The 25,466-nt window shown below is 42.6% G+C and overlaps 2 protein-coding genes across 3 annotated transcripts; one reads left to right on the top strand and one right to left on the bottom strand.

The window, feature by feature from the left end:
* The first annotated feature begins 6,504 nt into the window (after nt 1-6,504).
* Nucleotides 6,505-8,507, top strand: LOC130995706 (pentatricopeptide repeat-containing protein At1g59720, chloroplastic/mitochondrial-like). Its single transcript, XM_057921098.1, is given in 2 exon segments — nt 6,505-6,745; nt 6,748-8,507. Coding segments are annotated over 2 exon segments (1,803 nt in total). The 5' UTR covers nt 6,505-6,618; the 3' UTR covers nt 8,424-8,507.
* Nucleotides 8,484-10,470, bottom strand: LOC130995707 (uncharacterized). Of its 2 annotated transcripts, XM_057921099.1 has the most exons (3): nt 9,627-10,470; nt 8,946-9,243; nt 8,484-8,847 (listed from the first exon to the last, which is right to left on the bottom strand). In XM_057921099.1, exons 1-2 carry the CDS (start codon nt 10,197-10,199, stop codon nt 8,947-8,949), a joined length of 870 nt encoding a protein of 289 aa, XP_057777082.1. In that variant the 5' UTR covers nt 10,200-10,470; the 3' UTR covers nt 8,484-8,847; nt 8,946. The 2 variants fall into 2 exon arrangements, with proteins under 2 accessions (XP_057777082.1, XP_057777083.1); XM_057921100.1 differs by having other exon boundaries at nt 8,484-9,243; nt 9,627-10,448.
* Nucleotides 10,471-25,466: the final 14,996 nt, after the last annotated feature.

Here is a 25,466-nt window from a genome sequence, read left to right as displayed (position 1 = left end):
TGAGCCATGCGGTCCTGCATCTCTTTCGGCGACTCCCAGATGCACGCAAGCTGTCCTTATATCGTGATTGGTCACAGAACATACAACTATGTAGCTCACTAGTTTCCCCCCAATACAACATGCAGTTATTAACACAGCAATCGATCTTCTCTACTGGCAAACCCAAACCACGTAGATTTCTTTTCGTACTATAGAAGTCTTCTGGACAGTTGTTACCCTCTGGTAAAGCAGCTTTCATCATCGAAGACATCTGATTGTAAGTCCTCTCTGACATGTGGCTTTCAGTCTTTATGCTCATGAATTGAGTCATCCAGCTTAATTGTGTGTACGTGTTACATCCTGCATACAATGGAGTATCCGCTGCATCCAACATGTTATAAATCTGTTGAGCGTCATTATTGGGCGGCTGCTCCAGATTTGGAGGATCTTGATAATTACTAGGTCCAGCATGGTCATGCACCATCCTTTCGTAGTTATTGTATAATCCATCATCCTCATTCATTATAGCATGTTCTCTCGGCATATACAGCGGTGCTTCCCCGTGACAAACCCAAACTTTGTAATTCAGGACAAATCCACGCCTACTAAATACGCTTGATTCTTGCAGCGGATACTCCATTGCACTTCTTACACGGGCACCTAATGTTACCTTGTCCATCTGTGTACGCCGTTTGATTGAACGCCCACTCAAGGAAAAACTCAAGCCCCGTTTCAAATGCAGTACGATCATTGTATCTCGCGTACATCCACATACGATTATCACTCATTCTTGCAAATTCTAATTGAAAAAAACAAATAAAATATAATAAATTACTTGAAATCTAACAAAATTTCGACAACATAACCCCACTATCCTAACTACCAAGTGCTCGACTCTACCAGCAACTATAGTGACCATAGTGGTCCTAATTTACTAAGCCTATACTAGGTCTACCCGGCCCCCCAATGTCGAAACAATAATACAATACAAATAAAAGCAATAAAAATCATGGTAATTAAATTAAAAACAATCATTTGTTGGGAGAAGATCCTTAAGAAATAATCAATTTCTATCCCAAAGGGAGAAGATCCTTAAGAAATTGATTAAATCTATCCCACAATATATATAATAACATAACATTTCATAAACACATAGCACCTAACATTTAATTTAACAAAATTATCCAACATATATAAATTATTCTAACAAACAACTTAAACTAATTGATTAAAATTAATCATGCTTCATAATTTAAAATTAAACTAACAACATATACTAATTGATTAATATAATTTAAAATTAATCATGCTTCAATTGATATAATTTAAAATTATTCATGCTTCATATAATTTATTTATAAACAAAGCCAATTATAAATTAATTATTAACTATATATAACAAATAAATCTATTTAATTAACATATAAATACATAAATAATTAAATAAATAATTAAACAAGAGAAGCGTACGGTGGTGGTTTCCGGCGGGTGTCGTGAAGAAAGCGACGAAACGAAATCGTCGAACTAAAATAAATAATATAAGTCCAAATTTAAAAATTATATATATATATATATATATATAGGGGCGCGCTCCAGTGAGACCCCATAATTTTCGTGAAACACTAGGACAATGAATAAGACATATAATACTAATGAACAAAACGTATATCTAATAAACAAGATGTATATACTGATGAAAAATAAAATTTAAAAAATTCGTAATGAATAAGACATATATACTGATGAACAGAGCCGTATATACTGATGAACAATGCAGTATATGCTGATGAATAACAAAATTTAAAATATTCTGCTCCCTCCAGGATTCGAACCCTGTGAAAAAAAAATCACCCTCCAGATACAATATCAGCCATAGGATTGATAAAATAAATGCACCAGATCGTGCCCTAGATCTCACTAAAATTAGGGGGTCTCATTGGAGCGGCCCCCTATATATATATATATATATATAATTAAAATGAGATCTAGAGAGAGAGAGAGAGAGAGAGAGAAAGAGAGTTACCTGGGCGGCTGGGCACGTCGGCGGCGGTGGTCGGCTGGTGGAGCAGCAGGCGGCAGCAGCAGGGGCGAAGCGGCGGGGAGGTGAGGGGGATCTGTTCTGCGCAAAAGTGAAAAAAGGAGGTTACGGGTGCCCTAATATTCGACATTACCGACGGCAATTGCCGCCGCTAGCTAGCGACGGCACAAACGCCGTCGATAATTGTGTTAATTTAATGTTTTATTATATATTCGAAACTTACCGGTGGCGTCGCCGTCGCTAGTTAACGGCGGCGAGTTTGCCGTCGGTAACTGGCCGGTAATTTCGAAAGTTCGGGTCGCCTGGAATGCCGCCGTCGTGCCGCCGTTAGGTACCGACGGCAAAATCGCCGCCGGTAGTTTTCGCCGGTAAATACGCGTTTTTTTGTAGTGTAAACCAAACATTTTATTAAGGTGAATTATTTTATTAATGGTACCTTATCACTCAAAGTCTCAAACCAAACACCTCATTGTCACTTCATGTTTATCCATAAACGCGTTAGTATAAATATGAAGTAGCATACATTCACTAAATAAATAATTTAAACTCAAAATATAACATGTAGAGCTTGACTATAAATCACAAACCCTAGAAATGTAAACAAAAATGGTAAATCATAAACCAACAATATAAGAAGTAGGTTTTTATCAATACCATGTTAAAAGACGTTACATATGATTAATAATGAGTCAAACTATAGCTTGTGATCCATGCAAACTGATTGAAAGAAAACTCAAAATTAGTTGAACTCAAGCTCAACAACAACACGCTAGTAAGCTTTATCGAGCTTGAGAATAATCATAATTTTACCCTTTAATATCGTGGTTGTTAACTTGTTATACATGTTATTAGGGTGTATATATAATATAATTATGACATTTTTGGTAAAAAAAAAATATTACGAAACATGTTATCCTTTATAAATTCAAAAGCCCGATAAAATTATACGGATTTATGTGATTATCTTTATCACCTCTGAGACAATATACATAATACTAATCTTAGTTATAATAATATTAATTTATTATTGTCTATTTCTCTAATAAAATTTAAAGTGACATTATTAATAGTTTAATTATAATGACATTTTAGGAATTAAATTTTTATATAGGATTTTAATACATCATACCAAACAACACAATATGTTTTAGGGACAATAAGTTTGATGACATGGACGACTGGAAATCCTACGTGAATATGCCGGACTTAATTCAAAGCACAATCGTTTTAGTAAGTAACAAACGACGTCGTTTCCCAATTTTGCATAGTTTCTAAAATCTGGATAATTTCACTGACAACGGGAATTCCCAAATCTGGACAATTTCACCGATAATTTCACCCAAAACACAGGTTGGTAGGAATCGAAGGGGTCACAATGTATGCAGAAGAAGTATACTCCGGCGAGGCGACGTACTTGAAGAAGCATCGGCCAGTGGTGGCGTTGTAAATAGACAGCAGTGATGGCGGCGAGGCATCACGAATCCAATCAGGTCTGGATCCACCAGAGATCCTCGCCCAATTTGGAGGAATTAGGGTTGGCGGTGTCGAAGAAGAAGGCGGGGGATTTGGAGCGAAAATCGAGCAGGCAAATGCGGCCGTGGCGGTCGCCGACGGTGAGCTGGAGGTGCGAGAAAAAGCGTCAGTCTCGAGGAGGTTGTGCGGCAGGGAGAGGGGGGACCACCTGACGACGGTGATGAAGGTGGAGAAGTAGGGCAGGTCGAGCGGGAGGGTGGAGACGAGCTGCATCGAGTCGGTGTCGAGGATGGCAACGGAGCTGCCGGCGGCGTAGGCGAGGAGGGCGGCGGTGGAGAGGTCGATGGATCCGTCGTTGTGCTTGGAGGGCAGCCCCGGGAGAATGCAGTCCCATAAGACGGAGGAGGGCTCGCTGGGCATCTTGGTGAGTTTTCTCTAAGCCACTAGGACGACACCTGGGCATCTAGGTAGGTTTGCATAGGGATGTCAATCTAGCCTGAAATTCGTGGGCTGGCCCAATTAACCCGCCATCCAAGAGGGTTGTAGGCGGTTATGACAACCTTCATTCAAGCTTTTGTCAACCTTTGCACTTCAAGGAGATGAGGCAAAAGCTATAGTCATTGCACCACAATGCGACTTTTGTTATTGTTTCTGAAAACTATGATATATAGCATTTGATACGGGTCGGGTCAAGATGGATCTGACTCGTCTCACTCATACACTCAGTCTCATAAGAGACCAACTCTTATCAGTGAGAGAAAATAATTTATAAAGATTGATTTTTACAAGATAAGCCAAAGTAGTAAACAATTCTTGATCAATAGGTAATAATCATCCATTAAAATCACTACAAAAAAAATGCTAATAGACATCAATTTTTAACCGGTGTAATAGTTTGGAAATCAATGGTGTCGTAGCTTGTGGTGTTATAGAGGTCCCATATGCTAATAGACACCGATTAAAAACTAGTTTCGTAGATACCTAGGACACCACATAAAAGGACGCTAATAGACTCCATTTAAAAACCGGTGCCGTAAGTTATTTGGGAAATTAAAAAAAATATTTTCTAAATTTATTTTGTAGCCTTTACAAAAATAATTTTTTAATAAAATAATAATAATAATAATAATAATAATAATAATAATAATAATAATCAATTCAATTATCATTAACATTTCATTACAATCATTTAAAATGTCTTGCACCAAGTTTCAACTATAAATCTAACAATTTTTCAAAATTTAATGACAATTTGCAAAGTGCTACTATAAAACCAGCTTTATACACACTATTTAAGGATAAGAAGCAAGGACAAAACAAGGTCTTTTGATTAGGGATGGCAGTGGATCTTGGACCCGGTCCAGATCCGTGGATCCAGATTCGTTTTTACGGATCTGGATCTCAATTTTTTGGACCCGACGGATCTGGATCTGGATCTTGAAATTTTAGATCCGGATCCGGCCCAGATCCGACCCGTGGATCCGTTTTATTTTATATATATATTTTATATTTAGTTTACTAATAATATTAACTAAATTAAAAATAACAAATAAATTATATTCAAAATAATAAAAACTAAAAGTAATTAGATAAAAGTATTTTGTGTTATAATTTTCATGATGGAAATTAGATGTTGTTGATTTTGTGAAATTTTTTTAATTTAATTTTAAAATAGTAGATCCATGGATCTGGATCCGTGGACCCTCGGATCTGACGGATCTGGATCTGGATCTAAAATTTTTAGATCCACGGATCTGGATCTGGATCTGGATCTGGATCTAGTATATGAAAATGGATCTGGATCTAGTATTGGCTAGACCCGGTCCAGATCCGGCCCGTTGCCATCCCTACTTTTGATGAATGGTCTGTATCAAGAAGCAGAGCCTTTACATTTACCCCAGCCATAGGTGCAATTGTCGAGGGTTTCCCAATTCCCATCCTGGAAGTGAAACAGACCTCCTAAGAAATCATCATCATAATCATAATTATTCAAATAGCAAACAGCCTGCAACCACGAGCAAATTATAATCATCAATTAATAAATTTCACCACGCATTGAACTGTGACCATTATCTAAAAGTACATCCGAAAACCAGATAAAAAAAATGTATGGGGCCCTGGGGACCTGAGCTGAACTTCCAAACACTATAATGAACATATTTCAATATTATATCAATGGTTATGGTGATTGAGCTGCCTATGCAATAGTTCCCAGACACACTGTTGAATCCGAAATGCAACTCTATATATTTATAATTCGTTATATTTTACTGCACATTTACACTTGTTCTACTCAATAAGAATAAAAGAGCTAAACCAACCCCTATCCAGCAAAAAATAATGATAAATTATAAATGATTTGACAGAATTAAACCAAGCAGAAGGATACATTTCTGTTGAATTATTGGTGCGTTCTCTTTGGTTGTAAATTTATCATGGAAAAAAAAAAGATAAATAAAATTTCACCCTTTAAATTCTTCATTTCTTTTGCCACATTTTCTACTTGACCCTTACTCATTCCTCATTTACACTACAAAGGAAATGTGGAATGAGTAAGGGTCAAGTAGGAAATGTGGCAAAAGAAATGAAGAATTTAAAGGGTAAATTTTGTTTATCTTTTCTTTTCCTATAATAAATTTACAACCAAAGAGAACGCACCCTTATGAAACAAATGGTATCCAGTAAATTATGGATGACCTTGATTCCATCTGATTTGTCGATCATAGTTGTCAACATGTATCCAAATCTATGTACTTGAGCACGATCATTTTGGTTTGTTGAAAGAAGCACACTAGTAAAGAACAAAAATTAGATTGTCTATATGTGTGTGTTGGCCAAGCAGTAAGGGATTATGGTGCGATTTTAAATTTCTTTATTTAATACCGTGAATTTATAAAATAAAATAAAATAAAAATTAGATTGTTTAGGGGCTATGAACTATGAATATTTAAACTATATTGAATAAAGGGATGAGAACTAGGAATAAAATTACTCAAATGAAAATTATACATAGTATTATCGCATTTTTTCTAATTTTTGCCCAAAACAAGTTGGGTCTACGACTACAAGATTCTGATAGTTAATAGTCGTTGGAATAGCAGTAATTCGAGGGAAATGAAGTTGGAACTATGGCTATGCTTTTAGCGGCGGAGCTGTCCACCGCCCCGCGCCACCGCCATGACCACCGAGTCGTCCACATTTTAACGCAATCGGCCACCATTCCTCTCCCTCACCTCAAACAAATACACGCCAAAATCCTCCGCAGCTCCACCAGAGTCCCGAATCTGTCCATGTCTACAGCAGGCTGCTGCACTTTTCCGCCTTACAAGACCTAATCTACACACTGCAACTCTTCCACAACATTCCAAACCCTAACACGTTCATCTACAACACTCTAATTAGAGCTTACGCTCACAGCAAACTCCATAAAAACCGAGCCTTTTCCGTGTTCCAGGAACTCCTGGAACAAGAGACTTTGCTTCCTGATAAGCATACCTTCCCCTTTGTGCTTAAAGCTTGCGCTCATTCATTCGATTTGATCGAGGGGAAACAAACTCACGCGCAAGTTTTTAAGCGTGGTTTCGCCTCAGATGTATACGTGAGCAACAGTTTGATTCATTTCTACGCCTCTTGTGGTCTCCCTGAGAATGCGAGCAAAGTGTTCGACAAAATGCCTGAGAGAAGCTTGGTATCGTGGAACGCGATCATCGATGCGCTTGTGCTGGCGGGAGAGTTCTATAAAGCGTTGGGAATGTTCGTGGAGATGATGGCGTCGTTTGAACCGGACGGGTACACGGTGCAGAGCGTGATCAACGCCTGCGCCGGTTTGGGGGCATTGTCCATGGGCATGTGGCTGCATGCATATCTACTGAAAAAGTGTGGAATTGATCCTAAATTTGATATCCTGGTGAATAATTCTTTAATAGAGATGTACTACAAATGCGGTTCGATGAGAATGGCTCTTCAAGTTCTTCAATCGATGCGCAGACGCGACGTGAACTCGTGGAACGCGGCAATTTTAGGTCTCGCAGTTCATGGAGAAGCAGAGAGAGTGTTTGAACACTTTGATCGGATGATCAACGAAGACAAACTCCGGCCTAACTCCATCACCTTCGTCGGCGTGTTGAGCGCCTGCAATCACAGAGGCTTGGTTGACAAGGGCCGTAGATACTTCGATTTCATGTCGAGCGAGTTCAAAGTGGAGCCGCTCTTGCAGCACTACGGCTGCCTGGTCGACCTCCTTGCACGCAGTGGGCGTATAGATGAAGCACTCGACATCGTGTCGAGCATGCCGGTGAAGCCGGATGATGTGATCTGGAGAAGTCTTCTTGATGCTAGCTGCAAGCAAGGTGAAGGGATTGATATGAGCCAGGAAATGGCAAAGCGTCTAATGGAAGGCGAGGGGGGCTCGAGCAGTGGGGCTTATGTTCTTCTCTCGAGAGTGTTTGCGTCTGCCAACCGGTGGGATGAAGTGGGATTGATCAGGAAATTGATGATGGATAAGGGCGTTGGTAAAGAACCCGGCTGTAGCTCAGTCGAGGTTGATGGGGTCGTGCACGAGTTTTTCGCAGGAGATACGACGCATCCACAGACCAGAGAGATATACCAGTTGTTGAGGTGGATGGAGGAGAGAGTGAAGATGGCGGGGTACGTTCATGACTTGTCACAAGCGCCTTTGGTCGACGAGGCTCGAGATGGGAAGAGGGATTCTCTCAGACTGCACAGCGAGAGGCTGGCGATTGCTTTCGCGCTGCTGAACTGGAAGCCAGGGGCTGCGCCTATACGCGTATTCAAGAATCTGCGCGTCTGCAAAGACTGCCATAATTTTATCAAATTGATCTCCAGAGTTATGAATGTGGAGATTGTCATGAGAGATCGCCTTCGTTTCCATTGTTTCAGCAATGGTTCTTGTTCTTGCTTGGATTTCTGGTAATGTTTTCATTACTTGACGTTTTGTTAACTACTGTATCATAAGATTCATGACCCAATAAAATTATAAAACAATCATTCCACACCATGTTTATTTGCTTCTATTCACAAGCCATTATAATGCTAAAGATAGCAGAAAACAGCCAAAATTTCACTGGTTCACAGACCATAATACACTGATTAATTCACTACAAAATCATTCCACAAAGAAGCTAAGGGGGAGAAAAGAGCAAAAGAATAAAGAATGAGAGCAAACTATAAGCTGCTAGTGCTAACCAATCACTTGATCTATATTGATTTCTTCTTTGCAAGCATATGGAGAAGGCTGAGGCAGCAGGATGTACAAAAACATGCAGCGTTTGCAGAATTCATATCTTCTTGGGCGAAATTGTCAAGATTTCTCAATTTGCTCCAACATCAGCAAAAGACTGTTACATCAGAATGCAGAAATTTGGTGAGCTACTTGTTGACATTAGTATCATAAATAAATAATTAGATTTAAATACAAGTAGCAATATATTAGTACCTTATGATGACGATGATGGTGGAACCACAACTACGTGCATAGTGGCATTATTGGGAGGAAGCTGCAAACGAAGAGGGAAAAGGTTCCCGTTCAAGGGGCTTCTTGCACACACACTAAGATGTTGGATTCCCAGCTCCTCTTCCAGCCTCTGCGTTAATTCATCCACTCCATTTCCCTTGAATGTAATGCTGAGCTCCTCAAAACCTTCGTCTACTTGACCATTTTCATCAGCAATGTGGAAGTATATTAGCCTTCCTTCACTACCCTTTGGAGGCGAGCTCAACCGAGTATCATGTGACTGCAAAGACTTATATACTCAGATGCAGTATATACATATATTACTTGTATAATAAATTAGCAACTGATAATAACATATTAAAAGCTGAGTAAATATTAATTCTCCGTCAAGATTCTTTGTTTTCCACATAGATTGATGATCACTTGGAAACTAGAATACTAGTAGTATAATATTTCAATCCTTATCTCATGCAAATTCTGGAAAAGCATATGATTTGAATATTCAATCAACTTGCGTCTTACTTTATAGATACTGCACCTTTTGAATATTCTATTGATTTCATGCAAATCCAAACACTATGCCCCGAGTATTCCACCAAGATTTCAAATATTAAACATCAAATTACAACTACAAATTACATAAGTACAAAATAATAATAATACCTGCTGTCTGGAAAAGGAAAAGCTAGGTGGCCTCGATGAATAACTGGCAGCCGGAGCCTCCAACTCCGTCTCCTCCAGCACGAGCGGCGGCGGCGGTTTCCCGGCCGGCGACATAGCGACGACGATATCGACGACATCCACCTCCCACAAAATCCACTCCTTGGTGGCCGTCCGATGCGGGATGTCATGCGTGACGGAGTTCCTCCAGGGCGGCACGCCGCCGTTGGCCCTCATGAAGTGGCCGTACCTTGTCTTGAGCTTGATGGCGGCGCCTTTATCCCGCACGGGCTCCCACTCGACGGAGCTGTCGAGGCGGTGGGGGCGCGTCTGCAGCACCTTCCGGCCCGTCATGCCGAGGAGAAACGGTTGGTTGGAGGCGGTGAGGTACTTGCCGTAGCAGCTCTTGAGGCGGATGATGCCGTCGGAGTTGTCGACGAATTCGACTGTCCATTTGGAGGCCTTGGACGATCCGTCGCGGCCTTGGACGACGGACTCCTCGTCTTCGTCGGCGGTTAGGTACTTGTCGTGGGGGCTCTTGAGGCGGACGATCTTTGCGTTCAGGAATTGCTCCATTATTCTTGTTCTTGTTCTGATGATGAATTTGTGTTTTTGTTGTGGCGGCGGCAAAGAAATGGGATTGGATTGACATGTTCAGGTATGCGTATTTAAGGAGGAGAGAGAGAGAGAGCTGTCAGAACGCGGTTTTTGGGGTGAAAATTTTGACATTCCACGTGTACCAGACGAGTTTCAGTTTGACTATAACTGGAGACCACCAGTCCCACCCGTCTAGAACTTTCCTTACGATAATTAAAAATAGAATATTGAAAATATTAGATGTCATCAAATTAGGAAAGGATGAAAATTGGAGACACCAGTAAGAAGAAAAATAGCACATTAACTATAGAATTTATTTTATTTGATTGAATCCATGTGATTTGGTGAGCGGATAAGGAGATGAGCGCATCAAATTGGACCTGTTCAAATTTGGAGGGAAGTCAGGTGGTTGTTGAATACTATGGATAAAACTTGAAACAAACAACAAAGTGAAGAGAAAATCACTCGGCTATCATTTTCAGTTGTGAATAGAGATTGTAAAATAGGCATCTTCTCCGGACTCAAGATTTGGACTCGAAATACCAATAAAAATATCAGATTGAGTCAAAATTTATTATAGAATATTTATATGTAGTATACTTGTTTGATGAGTTTTCTGGAAGACCTAACTTCTCCATGCTTAAAAAAAGGCCTTAACATGGTCGCGCTAATAAATAAGCCAAGTTAGACTATATTGTGATTTATGTTAAGAATTAAGATAATGGACTTTCGCTATGCTAGGATGAAGGATCAAGTACCTAAATTTAACATGCATGCATACCGATTTTTTTTTTTTTTTTTTTTTTGACTTGGGGGAGTTGGGGAGGGGGAGCAGTGGGATTTGAACCCGAGAGTCCGAGATCTCACTGTTCACACACATGAGGTCGCACCGCTTGGCGTCCCCTTAGGGACGCATTCATACCGATTTAGTTTTTATAAAAACTAGTTTATTATCCTCGCAACGCGTGGGGATCGTTTTATATGTCACGAAATTAAATAAATTTAAAATATAATAATAAATTTAGTTTAGGTTTCAGTAGAGAACTACACCTTTTTGTGAGAAGCGTGAATCATGAACAAACATATATGATGAGGACTGAAATATACACCAGCGCAGTATTTTCCTTTTATCTTTATTATTAATGCTATTATTATTAATATTTGGTTCAGTTGGACTTGACAGGGAATCACTACAGCAGCGCGGCACGACTCTCGGTTCGATTAAGGAGCGAAGCTCATGCAATAGGGGCTTGGGGCCCAATTATTTAGGGCTAGTGGGTTAATGGGCCCTTACTTTCTCCATTTCCTATAAATAGCTCCTTTTAGCTCTCATTTAAGGGGATAGTCATTTTTTAGCCTACAACTTGTAAATTGTAAAATATTCTCTCAATTATAGTGGAAAACCCCCAAAACCCCCGTGGACGTAGGCCTTCTCGACCGAACCACGTAAATTCGGTGTCGTTTACTGCTTTTATTTACCGTTTTATTTCTCGTTTCATCAACTGGCGCCGTCTGTAACAAATTGAGCTTAAGGCGTGAGTTTCGATCTTACATTCTTCTCGATTTTTGGAATTTCCAGATTCAAATTACTGTTCATCGAATAATAAAAAAAAGGTTACTGTTCATCATGGGTTCTTCCCCAATTGGGTATGGGTGACTGTTGATAGCTGGTTTGTGATTGGGGTTTGGGGAAAGAAATCATCGAAAAAAGGAAAAAAATCGTTTCAATTTCAGAGAGAAATGGGGGATCGACTGGGGAGGCGTGAATAGATCTTATGATTGGTGGGTTTATCAAATTCGAGTGAACTTCTATTCCCCGATACTGTTCATCTTCAACCAAGAGAAAGAAAAAAAACGGTCAGTCTATCCAGATCGATGGAAAATCTTTCTCCAAGGTGGAAAAATTGGGAAATTAGGTCTTCCATGAACAGGATTCGGAGTCGCAGACGGGGACCGCCCTTCGCCTCGCCGCGCCGGTGGAAGCGGCGCCGGGGGAGGCGGCGCTGGAGCCCAGCGCAGCTCGCTAAGCTCGATCTCTCGTTTATCTTCAAGGATTCCAGTAACCAGATGGTTGCGGTCGTGCCTAAGCTCCAGATTCTGCCACCATTCTCAAAGGATCCCCAGCCTCATTCAGTCTCCGGTGTGGCGAGGCCAACGACCAGCTTTTTCCGGCGTCGTTCATCTTTCTAAGATGTAGCTTAGTCAGGCTGGCTCGCTTCGCCGGCGCGGTCCCTAATTTCTCGATTCAATGAGCAATGAAGGCTCACAAGCCATGGGCAGAGGGGAAAACCCCCAAATTTCTTACTCAATATGAATTTTTCAACGATCTATTGCAAATCTTGGTAAACCCTGATGATTTGTTATATTTTCCTATGTTGCCCAGCAAATTTCTGTTAGGATCAAAGCTACTCTGGGCGGTGCTTGAGCTTGCATCCTCTGCAAATTTGGGAATCGTAGAAACAAAGCCGTGAAGGTCAACGATTAATAAAATTCCAATGCCACTTCTGTTGGCAGCACTTTGGGTCTCGACGACGATCGTCGTCGTAGTTTTAGCAGCGCTCCAGCGATGCGGGGATCACTGTCGGTTGGGATATTTGGGAAATGATGAAGAATGGGGTATTCTTTCGCCGGTTTTTGGGTTTTAGCAGAAGAAGATACGCCTCAACTGTTATACTCGGGTTCTGGCGAGACGATAAGAGCTCACCGTCGTCGTTCCATCAGTAAGCTAAGTCCAAATCTGTCTTCTTTAATTCTAATGTGAAATCTGACCTATATACATATCTGTTATGCGCGGTCTAATGAACATTTAGCGCCCTGTGTCTGGTTCATGTTACTAGGGGATTATGTGGTGCTCATGTATATGTTTACATAAGAAATTGATGTGTCTTTTGTGGCTGAACATAGGATGGAATATTCATGGGGTGAATTACATGTTATTGCTTTGGCCTTGAAGATGTGTTTGATTTATGATCTTAGAGGCTGTGGTTTGTGGGAATATGTTGCTTTACCTATGAAATAGGTTGGGAGATATATGCAACGTTTGAAGTCGAATAGTTTCTGTCAATACGACTGTTGAGAGGTCTTTTATCTTATTTTAATTTATGAGAAAATTGAGCCATAATTATGTGGGATGAATCACAATTTACATATATTTATTTGCTAAACTCAATAATCTCTAGAAGTGTTAGCCATGACCCAAATGATTGTTGTAAATGATTATTTTAATTGGGCTGTAACGAGGAGATTCATTCTGAAAAACGTGCATATGATCATTGAGCTAGACGTAATTGGTGCCATAGTTTGGGACTTTACTCTTTACCTTTTGATTAAGCAATTGCTGGCAACTGTTCTTTGTTACTTAATTACTTTCGTTGACCAAAAATTCTTGTTGAGGTATAAACTCACTATTCGTTCAAAGATTCTCAAGCAAGGAAGCAATAGATCATGCGGAGCAAGACAAATCAGCAAAAGAAAAAGAGAAGTTAGTGGAATACGAAGATGAAACAGATTGCCCTTGAGTTGGTGATAGGGAGAATAGCTCGATGAAGAAAACGTCGACATGCTTGGCAATAATGAAGTTGGTCCATCTATATGAGGAAAATGATAGTATACAGAGTAGGGATGTCAATCAGGCCATCCCACCGGGTTTTCGGGCTAGCCCTATCGGGTTTCGGGTTAGTCGGGTGCGGGCTAATCGGGTTAGAGATTTTTTCGGGTTGTAAATCTTCAACCCTAACCCTAAACTTTCGGGTTTCGGGCTAGCCCATCGGACTAATCAAGTTAAAGGCGTACAAATAAAATTATCATTTGTATTTTATTTGTAACGCCCCGATTTTTCATAACTCTACGATTTAAAATTTAAGAAGTACTAAAGATGGAAAATTAAAATTTCTTAAATTTCAAAAGGTTTAAAACTAATTTAAAAATCATCTTGTCAAAACTAAAGTTATAACATGATATAAAACGATAAACTAAAATGTATAAGTTCAACTTAAATTTCTATGGAAAATACTAAATCTCTAGTCATTCTCGACTTCCATGGCCACCTCAACTCCATAACTGCAAAACTGAGAAGATAAGGGGTGAGCATATTGAAAATATACTCAGTGAGAAACCATGCAAATATTCACATACGTTTAAACATGCAAATAATTCACATTGTCATATACATATACTGATAATCTGATGGGCGAACTGAAGGCCCCTGAACATGTATTTCAACATGGCTGAATTTCTGAACATGTATTTCTACATGGCTGAACATGTATTTCAACATGGCTGATTTTCTGAACATGTATTTCTACATGGCTGAGCAAGTATAATCAAACATGAACTAAGAGCATATAAAAACATACATGAATATAACCACAAGCATATAATCTCTCACCTTAAAGTCAAGCTTATAATCAAAAATCGGAAAAGGGTCTTAATCGCGCCGCACCTAAAGAATTCAGAAGAATTTGTCAAAATCGCAGCTGAACAGACCAGTCAGCTTCAAGCCTTCGTTTGAAGCCTCAAACGTCCTCAAATCGTATTTTGCCCAGAAATACGACTTCTTCGTCTTCGAGAGAGATTTCCGTGGACGCCTGTTTCGCTTGAATCGGAGTTCTGTGGAGGAAGTTATGGCCGTTCTCCCGAAACTGCCAGAACTTGATTTCCTGCGAAAATCTGACTCCATCTCAGATCTTCTGAACTGTATCCCGCTCAGCTTTCACCGTTGGATGGACAACGTTCTATGAAAGCCATTGGATGGACAACGTTCTATGAAAGTCCCAAGGGAGAATCTGCCTACACGTTTCTGGCCCTCTCTGCTCTCTAAAACCCTAATTAATTAGTGTGTCCGTCTGTTTTAGGGTTTGAAAATAGATCTCATATTTATACTAGTTTTTAAAGAGTTCTAGTTCTAATAGGAAACAAAAATAATACTAATAATAATAATAATAATAATAATAATAATAATAATAATAATAATAATAATAATAATAGTCTAGATAAAATTAATGGTGCATATCTATATGTATCATGTAATTATTTAAAAAAAATAAGCTATACAAGAAAATACTATTAATTAAACTTATAAAATAAATCTAAATTATCGGGGTGTTACATTATTATTCCTAATGATCTAATGTATAATGTATAAAATATACAAAATTTATTAGGCCGTCCATTTTGTATAATCTTGAATAATTATCATCCGTAATTAATTTCACTTTTTTTAATGAGATTGCACACACACACACATATATATTCTAACTAATTAATTTCACTTTTTTTAATGAGGCTACATATATATATTTAAGCAAATACCATAGATCTAAACATAGCAGAAGTTGTAACTGGATGCATCAGTCACAATTCCGTCAGCCCACCGGGCCAGCCCATCGGGTTTTCGGGCTAGCTCTATCGGGTTCCGGGTTAGTCGGGTGCGGGCTAATCGGGCTGGAGGTTTTTTCGGGTTGCGATTTTTCAACCCTAACCCTCTAATTTTGTCGGGTTTTTCGGGTCGGCCCACGGGTTTCGGGCTGCATTGACATCCCTAATACAGAGGGCTAATCTTCGATGAGAGCAGAAAATGAACCTTCTACAAGGGAGGAAAAGAAACAAGCGCTGACCTGCAGATTTGAAGGAGAAATTCGATTTGAGAAAGATTCGAGAAAAGCTTAAAGAGGAAGACATAGAAGAGATTCCATCCATTCATCGAAGAAAACTTCAAAGGGAGTTTGAATTTCTATTAGTTGTGGTTATTTTCAAATTTTTAATGTATGGTATTGACAGTGTATACATATAGTCGCAGAGCTCTTGGAAATGTCGAGTGTGTCCTTTAATAGGGAAGAGCTTGATATGATTATATCAACAAAATGTGCAGATCTTCACTACCTCCGCCGCTACTGAGGACCAGCTAAATTTGCAGCGCCGCTGCATGCTTGACTAAACAAGACAGTCTACTCTTCCTTTCCTTAAGCTCAGTTCGCTACTTGCTATTATATGTTTGATGCTTCTATGCTTCTGATGTGGGATCTTGATACAATTACATGGATTTTTGATTTGCTGGGTGTGGATTACTGTTGTGGCTAAGCTTAGTGGGCTTAAGATTTTATCATTTCTTCTCAATGAATTGAGTAGTCATGGGAGATGGATAGATTGATTATATGTTCATATGAGTCTATTAGACATTTGATGGGATGCATGAATGGGAATGGATTGGAGAATTTTTATGGCTGCCAGACTTTGCTGTTTTCTAAATATTAATCCGGAATTCATTGTGAGGTGTCTTTGTTGAATTTGCATGGGAAGGGTTAATGCTATTGGAATGACGATTTCTAATTTATTCGGGTAAGTACATTAGCTTGACTGATCTGTTGATTGTTGTCGGATTGGGAAAAACATGGGAGAGGATAGGGGTTGAGTGTTTGACTAAGTTATTTGACTATGCAGCTCGGCTTGAGCAATTTTAAGTTCAAACAAGAATTTGCTTAATTAAAGGCCCATATACCTTTGTAAAGTGTCCATTAGGACATGATTAATTCTAAGAACAGGGAATATATATATATACATATATTTTTTTTGTGATAAGCATAAGTGAAACAAATGTGTAGTAATATTTTATATGATCAAGGTTTTGGGATTTTCTCAATAATTGGTTTGTAGCCCCGTCTAAAAGGAGCTCTCATATTTTACTAATATTTTCGTTCAAGAGTTCTTACAGCACATGATAAACAGCTTTGGGAAAAAACTTGAACAAGTATGGTAATCACCATAACACGAAAAGATAATCCACTAACAAGTGGCGATTCAGGTACTTAGCGAAACAAAAACTTATCTTTCCATGATCTTAGTTATTTCATCGAAGCATGAAAGCATGACTGGGATTTGGGAAATGTTATACCTTAACTTTTGGGCATGAGCATGACTTATATGATCTATGCTGGGATTTATGCAATAATAATTATGTCTTGGAAGCTGCACACCTTCTGCATATGTGCTAGGGCTTGAAATGCAACTTGAATTATGTTACTTGGGAATTGTAGTTATGCTAACTCTCTCACAATCATCACAAGTATGAGCACCAAACACACACATTTGACATGTTTTTGCGAGGCATGCACATGTCACCAGAGGGGGGAGTAGGGTGTACACCCACAACCAGCATTCACTCGGGGAGGGAGCAAAGGAGTGCTAATCGCTGTTTAGCGAGTTGTTCCAATAATCGTAAGCCGCAAAAGTTGGTTGCACCCCTCGGGTCTTCCATGCTCCGCGCAGAGGGTTACTTCTTAATCGTAAGCCGCGAAAGTTGGTTGCACCCCCCGGGTCTTCCATGCTCCGCGCAGAGGGTTACTTCTTAATCGTAAGCCGCGAAAGTTGGTTGCACCCCCCGGGTCTTCCATGCTCCGCGCAGAGGGTTACTTTTTAATCGTAAGCCGCGAAAGTTGGTTGCACCCCCCGGGTTTTCCATGTTCCGCGCAGAGTGTTCCAGCCGGCAAGGAGGGAAGCAACAAATGAATGCATACAAAGGTGGGAAGCAGCAAAGGAATGCATACAAATGAGGGAAGCAGCAGAGGAATGCTCTGCCACCGTCCGCGACCCCAATACTCTGCCACCGTCCGTGATCCCAATGCTCTGCCACCGTCCGTGATTTCTATGTTCTGCCCCCGTCCGTGATTCCTATGCTCTGCCGCCGTCCATGATTCCAATGCTCTGCCATAGTGCATGATTCCAATGCTCTGCCGTGATTTCAATGCTCTGCCACGATTTCAATGCTTTGCCGTGATTCCAATACTCTGCCATGATGCCAATGCTCTCCGCTACTCTGTGGCTGCTCTACCCTACTCTACGGGATGCTCTGCTCTACTCTACGGGCTACACTATTTTGCGCCTTGGTGTTTAACGAAACCAACACCTAAACTATGAAGTGAAAAGCATAAACTATACCTAGTAAAGTTGATCGGAAGGAAAGAAGTGACGATCGGAGAATTGAGCACGGGAGCAAAATATAACTGTTGTATTCAAAAACAAATGATAGCGTAGATACAATGCACGAGTATGAGGTCTATTTATAGAGTACAGGAAAGGGTAAAATGGTAAAATTGGTGTAAGCGCATGTATTTGGCGTGGTCGAAGGGTATATCCGGAATTTCATCTTCACATGGGAAGTCTTCCGCGTCTCTGGCGATACCTCTGATGGAGGTGATCTCTCTAGTGAGGATAACTTCTCTGGCGTGGAGGACTTCTCTGGCGTGGAGGACTTCTCTGACGTGGATGACTTCTCTGGCATGGAGGACTCCTCTGTCGTGGAGGACCTCTCTGGCGTGGAGGACTTCTCTTGTGTGGATGACTTCTCTGACGAGGGTGACTTCTCTGGCAAGAGCCGTTCCTCTGGTGGGTGAGTTGTCTCTGATGGATGAAATCCCTCTGGTAAGAATGATTCTCCTGATCAGTATGATTCCTCTGGTGAGGATGATTCCTCTGATTTGTATCCTTTCTCTATTCTGCACATATTACTCCTCATCAACCACTCCCCCCTCTGGTCTGGTTGAACCGGGTATTCTTCGTGTTCAACCATTGCAGTATTGTTAAAGCTGGTGTTATGATGTTCTCCCTGATCCCTGCGAATCCTGAAAACACGAAAACCTTAATACTATAAGAAAGCAAAGATAAACCCTATAAATTATTCTCCAGTGTTTTTGTTACTCCCACCCCCTGGTCTGGCTAGTTCACTCTAGATTAGTACAACTAGTCAGAGGACTCGCCCGCATGGGTGACGTCACCCGTATTAAATGCCTGTCCGAGCTACAGTGCTTTTCCCGTACCCCGAGGTTGTCTTTTTAACCTTTGCGTCCTTTCGTCTTTCCGTAGGGGTTTTTAGCCGTCGATTTATTTCCGTATGCCACGTGTCGTTCATCCCGCATGTTGGTAGTTGCCCGCGTATATTTTTACTTAGTCGATTCGAACTCCCATTTTTCACTATTCTTCTTCTCCGGTTTTCTCAAATTCCTCCATCTGCAAATTCCGGCGATTCTCCCTCCTGTTCCGGCGTACCTTCAGCGACCCTTCCGCTCCGGTATTTTACAATCAAACTTTATTTGACCTAGGTAATTCGCATACCCTCCTCTCCCAATTCTTGTGATTAGTTGTAGCGTAGTGGTGTAATTATTTGGTGCTCTGATTGAGCGTACTAGAAAACCCTAGGATTGGTATTTCTGATAATGGCTTCCACTTCCGCTCCTCAACCCTCGCGTTCGCCCTCTCCTTCTTCCCGAACTTCTTCATCTTCCTCTCCCCAACTCCAGGATCTTGATAACCTCCCTTCCCCCTCTGCTTCTTATGACTCCCAAACTGTCCCCAGTTCTTCTCAGCCTAAGAAAAGGGGTAAGAAGACCCCCATACCCCCAAAGCGTGTTCCTGACTCCCTCCTTGGCGTCGCGGCGGTTGAGAGATTGGGACGTAAATGTCGTCACCCCGAAGGTTTAAAATTCGAGGCCTTCTCTAAAAGTTCAACACCTCCCGAGAGCCTTCGCAACCCTAGGGTAATAGTCATCTGGCAAGCCCAAATAAACGCTGGCCTAAGGCTCCCTCCTCCCACCTTTCTGGTTGATGTCTGCAACCATTTTCATATCCCTTTTTTCCAAGTCGCTCCCTCTGCCATCCGAAGACTATATGCCTTCCATATCCTTTGCCGAGCTCACGGTGTTAAGGACACCGTCAAACTGTTCTGTCAGACCCAATCTCTTCGCATGCAGGGCAATCCTTTGTATAGCTTTGCGGGTCTTCGAAGATGTCCCACTTCTTTCCTTTCCTCTCTAAATTCTTCTGATGGCGGTTTTTTGAGCTATTATTGTTATGTGCGCACCCTTTTTGGCACCTGGCGCGATTATCATGTTCGGGAACTAGAATGGCACAATCCCCGGACCAGTTATAGACCAGCCTCCCCAGAAGCTCCCTCTGCCTTTGACCTGGATGTCATAGCCCGTCTGAATGCAATGAACCAAGTCCAGCCCTTAGACTGTAAATACCTTGCTGAGAATAATTCGGCTCTGGCATACAATGGCCTGTTTCCCCTATATCCCCAGAAATCAATAGGTAAAGAATATGAATTAGAAAATACATTAACTTTTGTTACCCTGATCTTAAAGATATGGAATTTTGATTTGCAGACATGTCTTGGAGAAAGAAGTGCGGGGACAATCTGCCCGCTATTGCTTCTCCTGTTCCCAGTGGGGAGCATGGCTCGGGGGATTCTGCTTCCCGAACTGCTCCCTCAGAACAACCAGCTGGGGCCGAGCTGGTCATCATTCCCCCGGTGATAGAGGTCTCAGAGAGAAATGTGGAAGTCTCCCGCACCTTTGATGCCGAGGAGGTTGATGCGGGTAGCCTTATTCGCAGGCGTGGCCGCCCCAGCACTGGTGATACATCTGGTGCCGGTGACGGAGATGTCCAGATTGTGGACATTACCGATGAAGTTCCCTCGCCTGATTCGGTCCCTGGTGTCACCCTCTCCGAGCTTTCAAAGAAGAGGAAGAGAGGTTCTCTGATCTCCGTCGGTGAGAAAGAGAGACAAGAGAGCCTGAAGAAGGCCGACAAGTCTCAAGAACCATCGAAGAAGTATGCTGGTGGTTCGAAGGTCCTCTCGTCTACAGTGGAGAAGGGAAAGGGGCCAGCGAAGAAGTCTGCTGGTGGTTCTAAGGTTCCCTCTTCTGCCGGGGGAAAGGGCAAGGGCAAAGCTGTGGTGCCCCCTGCTGATGAGCCAGAGGATGTTGTCCCTGGGCCGATTTCGAGTTTGTCGGGGCAGGAGTTGATTGATGCCTTGATAGCTCGTGTCCACTCAAAGGACCAGGAGAAAGTGGAGCAGCTGCCCCGGGCAGCTTTGGCTACTCAGCTCTTTATTGTTCTGTCAGAATCCCTTTTGCAGGTGGAGTCGCGGATGTGGGGAGCTGTTAAGTGCATCCATGACTATGAAATGTCAGAGAAAAAAAGAGAGAAGGAGCAGGCAGACATCGCCAAGCGTGATGATGATGTCGCTGGGGTGGTGGAACGTCTGAGTAAGGCTGAAGCAGAGATTGCTGAGTTGAAGGCTCAGCTGGCCCAAGCAGATGTGGAGAAGTCCTCCCTGGTTTCTGAATTGACCAGGACGACCAAGGAAAGCCATGAGAGCCTTGCCAGGTTCAAGGCAGGGTACGAAAAAGCCTACAAGGAAACCAGGCGTAGCTGGAAGAAGACACTTGTAGAGGCTCAAAACCGCGCTTACATCCTGGGGGTACGAGATCACCGCCTGGAGTATTTCCTATCTCCGCAGGGTCAACACTTCCTGGGAGTGATGCTAGAGGGCACTCTGGGGGCTTTCAAAAAGACTCCCGAATACCTGGAGGATTTTGGGCCCCTTTTTGCTTACGTGATAGAGCGTACTGCTACAAAGGCACTGGAGATGGCGGGAGCCACCCCGGAGCAACTTACTTCCTTGAATTTTCAAGCCCTGATGGATAACCTCAAGGATGAGGAAATAAATGAGCTTATGGGGATCCCTGCAAATTCTCCAAGGAAACCAGAGTGGTGGTATCCAGTGCTGGAGAAGGCCATTCCCTATTTACTCTTGGGATTGGATCTGATTCATTGCCCTCTGCTCCCATGTATATGCCTGCTTTCTCTGCTTCCCTGGTGCGTTTTGTGAACCGGCTGCGGGATCCCACTGGCAAGGGCACCCGGACATTTTCTCAGTTCAGCATGGAGCCTCCCCTGCCCTCTGACTTAGCGCCTTCAGCTTTCTCAGACTCTGCCTCCTCCTCTGCCGCGGTGGACCAGCTGTTTGATCTGTATAGAGATGAGAATTTATATGTGCAGGAAGCTATGAAGCTGTTGGATTTGGGAGCTCGTCTTCCCAAGGTGAAAGAGATCAGCACGCTGCCTGTGTTTGCAGAGGGGGCGTCTGCTAGTCTGATCCCCACGAGCGATGTCCCTCTATTGGATTCCTCTGCTTCTGCTCCTGCTTCCTCTACTTCCCCTGAAGATGCCTCCATCCCTCCTGCCTAATTTGATAACAATCTCTGTAACTCTTTATTTTGTACAGACTGAGTACTTACCCCTGATTTTTGGTGTACAGCTCTACCTCTTGGGCGTGTTTTTAATAAAATTTCTCTCCCGCTTGTACTTCTTTTATCTTTATTCCTTATGTTATCTTTGCTGCTTGTTGATGTTTGAATTTATATCCCCGCCTCTCCTCTGTTGGTTTGATTTGACCCGTTGTGTTTGTGGTTGATGTTTCTCTGATCCTTTCCTCTGAGGTTTCTTTACTTTCTGCTTTGGGAGCTCCGCTGGTTCCTCTGGCGAGGGCTTCGGTTGACTCTTTTGGCAATGGTTTGGAGGATTCCTCTGGCGAGGATTTTGATGACTTTTCTGGAAAAGGCTTCACCGCCTCCTCTTGCGAGGATTTGGTTGATCTCTCTGTCAATGATTTTGTGATTACTTTTCATCCAAGCGTTCCTTTGCTGCTCCCCACCTAAGCTGCTTCCTATCCGAGCTGCTTCCCATCCAAGCTGCTTCCCATCCCAGCTTGAGCACTCTGCGCGGAGCATGGAGGACCCGGGGGGTGCAACCAACTTTCGCGGCTTACGATTAAATAGTAACCCTCTGCGCGGAGCATGGAGGACCCGGGGGGTGCAACCAACTTTCGCGGCTTACGATTAAATAGTAACCCTCTGCGCGGAGCATGGAGGACCCGGGGGGTGCAACCAACTTTCGCGGCTTACGATTAAATAGTAACCCTCTGCGCGGAGCATGGAAGGCCCGGATGGCACGACCAACTTTCGCGGCTTACGATTAAATAGTAACCCTCTGCGCGGAGCATGGAAGGCCCGGATGGCACGACCAACTTTCGCGGCTTACGATTAAATAGTAACCCTCTGCGCGGAGCATGGAAGGCCCGGATGGCACGACCAACTTTCGCGGCTTACGATTAAATAGTAACCCCCTGCACGGAGCATGGAAAACCCGGGGGGTGTGACCAACTTCTGTGGCTTACGGTTAAATGCAACCTCTGCACGGAGCATGGAGGACCCAGGGGGGGTGCAACCAACTTTCGTGGCTTACGATTATGTGCAACCTCTGCGCGGAGCATGGAAGGCCCGGATGGCACAACCAACTTTCGCGGCTTACGATTAAGTAGTAACCCTCCCTCTGTGCTGCTGGAGCGTGATTCCTCTGCGCTGCGGGAGCGTGATTCCTCTGTGCTGCGGGAGCGTGATTCCTCTGCGCTGCGGTAACGTGATTTCTCTGTTTTCTTTGAGAAGAAATTTTAGAATTTAAAAATTGGGACCTACGGGTATACACCCTACTCCCCCCTCTGGTGACATGTGCAATACTCTGTTATGAACATGTTGACCCAATTACTTCTTGTTCCCTCACCGACCCATAAACTCGCGTGAGCCCATTACCCCTTGGCCCCTTTCTTAGGCCCAATACCGTCTCTATATATACCTCTCCATCCTTCATGACCTAGCTCAGCATCCCTTATTTTCTTTCCGCCGCCCCAAACTGCTCTCCTCTCAAACCCTAGATCTCCCGTCTTTTGGGCTCAAAATGCCTTCTTATCTTGGTTGTAACGCCCTCAGTCGGGGGAGTGAGTCCTTTTGCGAAAGTACGCCGGCGCCCGCTGGTGACTGAAAAAACAGGACTCCCCCCCGCCTGAGGGTTTTATCTCCAAGATTCTTACAGGAAGCTCCCTCGTTGCCCTTTTCCGACTTCCTCTCAGACCCTATATCTACCGTCCCTTGCCTCTCCTTTCCTGTATCTTTCCCCATCTTGGTTGTAAATCTCTCAATCGGGGGAGCGAGTCCTGTTAAGAGGTTATATACTGAAAAGACAGGACTCTCCCCCGCTTGAGAGTTTTATCTCCAGGGTTCATGAAGAAAGTTTCCCCCTGAACCGTTCTTAGCTTGGTTGTAAGGCACTCAAGTAAAGGAAGTTCCCCTCTGAACCCTCACATCCCTGAAGGCTCCGCTTTTCCCTCTGTGCTTCCGGTGCAGATCTCTTTGTGGTTGTAATGAGCGGACTTCCCGTACTTGAGAGCATTATTGCCGTGTTCCCGAGATCTGGATGCTGGCTGTTCTATTCCTCCGTATTCTTTCCTTTTGGCATTTTGACTTGTTGCTTTTCTTGATATTCTGCAGGTGTGGGGTAGATCCGGGGTGGATTTGAGGTAGATCTGGCGTGAGTATCCCCCGATGGAGGAGAAAAGCTTGAAGTGTTGACACATGGAGGCGAAGTCGTCAGCTCTTGATGTTTTGTTTTCCCTTTGACCTGCTAAGAAGCAGTTTTTGTATTTGTTTCTCCCTTATCCTGCTAAGAAGCAGTTTGTATTTTGAATTTGAAAATTGGGGATTACGGGTATCCACCCTACTCCCCTCTCTGGTGACATGTGCAATGCTCTGCATGAACATGTTAAACAGCATATGTAATGTAAGAAAGCAATAATTGAAATAAACAAACACAACACCAGGGAATTCCCTAGAACCACATATCTGTTTTATTGATATCATGGCCCCGGACCTCGTTAAAATCCCTGTGGGGAAAAAGAGTATCCGGTCTACAAGTGATTACTCCTGCCAAGTAGCAGTTATACATAGAACTTTTTGAGTGTGTTTATATTCCATGGCCTGGGGAGAGCTCTGCCGTCTGAATCTGACAATGTGTACGCTCCGCCACCCAAGACCTCTGTAATGATGAATGGTCCTTCCCAATTTGCTTCAAACTTGCCCACTGCCTTTAATGCATCTGCTCTTTTCAATACTAGATCACCCTTGACCAGCTTCCTTGCTCTGACCCTTTTGTCGTACCCTGCTTTGATGACACTTTTATATTTTGCTGCTCTGATTTGCGCTTCTTCCCGTTGTGCTTCCACAAGGTCGAGCTCAGTTCTTCGAAGGTCAACGTTATGCTCTGTATCATAAGTGATGATACGGTATGATTCTAGTCTGGCCTCCGCTGGTATCACTGCATTGGATCCATAGACCAGCGTGAAAGGTGCCTCACCTGTGGCCGTCTTTGGGCTAGTTCGGTAGGCCCAGAGAACGGTGTCCAACTCCTCCACCCATTTCCCTCGACTCTGGTTCAGCCTCTTTTTAATCCCTTCACAGATTGTTCTGTTGGCTAACTCTACTTGGCCATTTGCTTGTGGATGAGCCACTGAGACGAAGCGCTGAGTGATGTCCATTCGATCACATAAATCTGCTATCCTCTGCCCTGTAAACTGAGTCC

This window comes from Salvia miltiorrhiza, chromosome 7 (assembly GCF_028751815.1).
Source record: "Salvia miltiorrhiza cultivar Shanhuang (shh) chromosome 7, IMPLAD_Smil_shh, whole genome shotgun sequence".
Taxonomy (NCBI): domain Eukaryota; kingdom Viridiplantae; phylum Streptophyta; class Magnoliopsida; order Lamiales; family Lamiaceae; genus Salvia; species Salvia miltiorrhiza.
The sequence above is the reverse complement of the archived record's forward strand: the minus strand, read 5'-3'. Positions and strand labels throughout refer to the sequence as shown.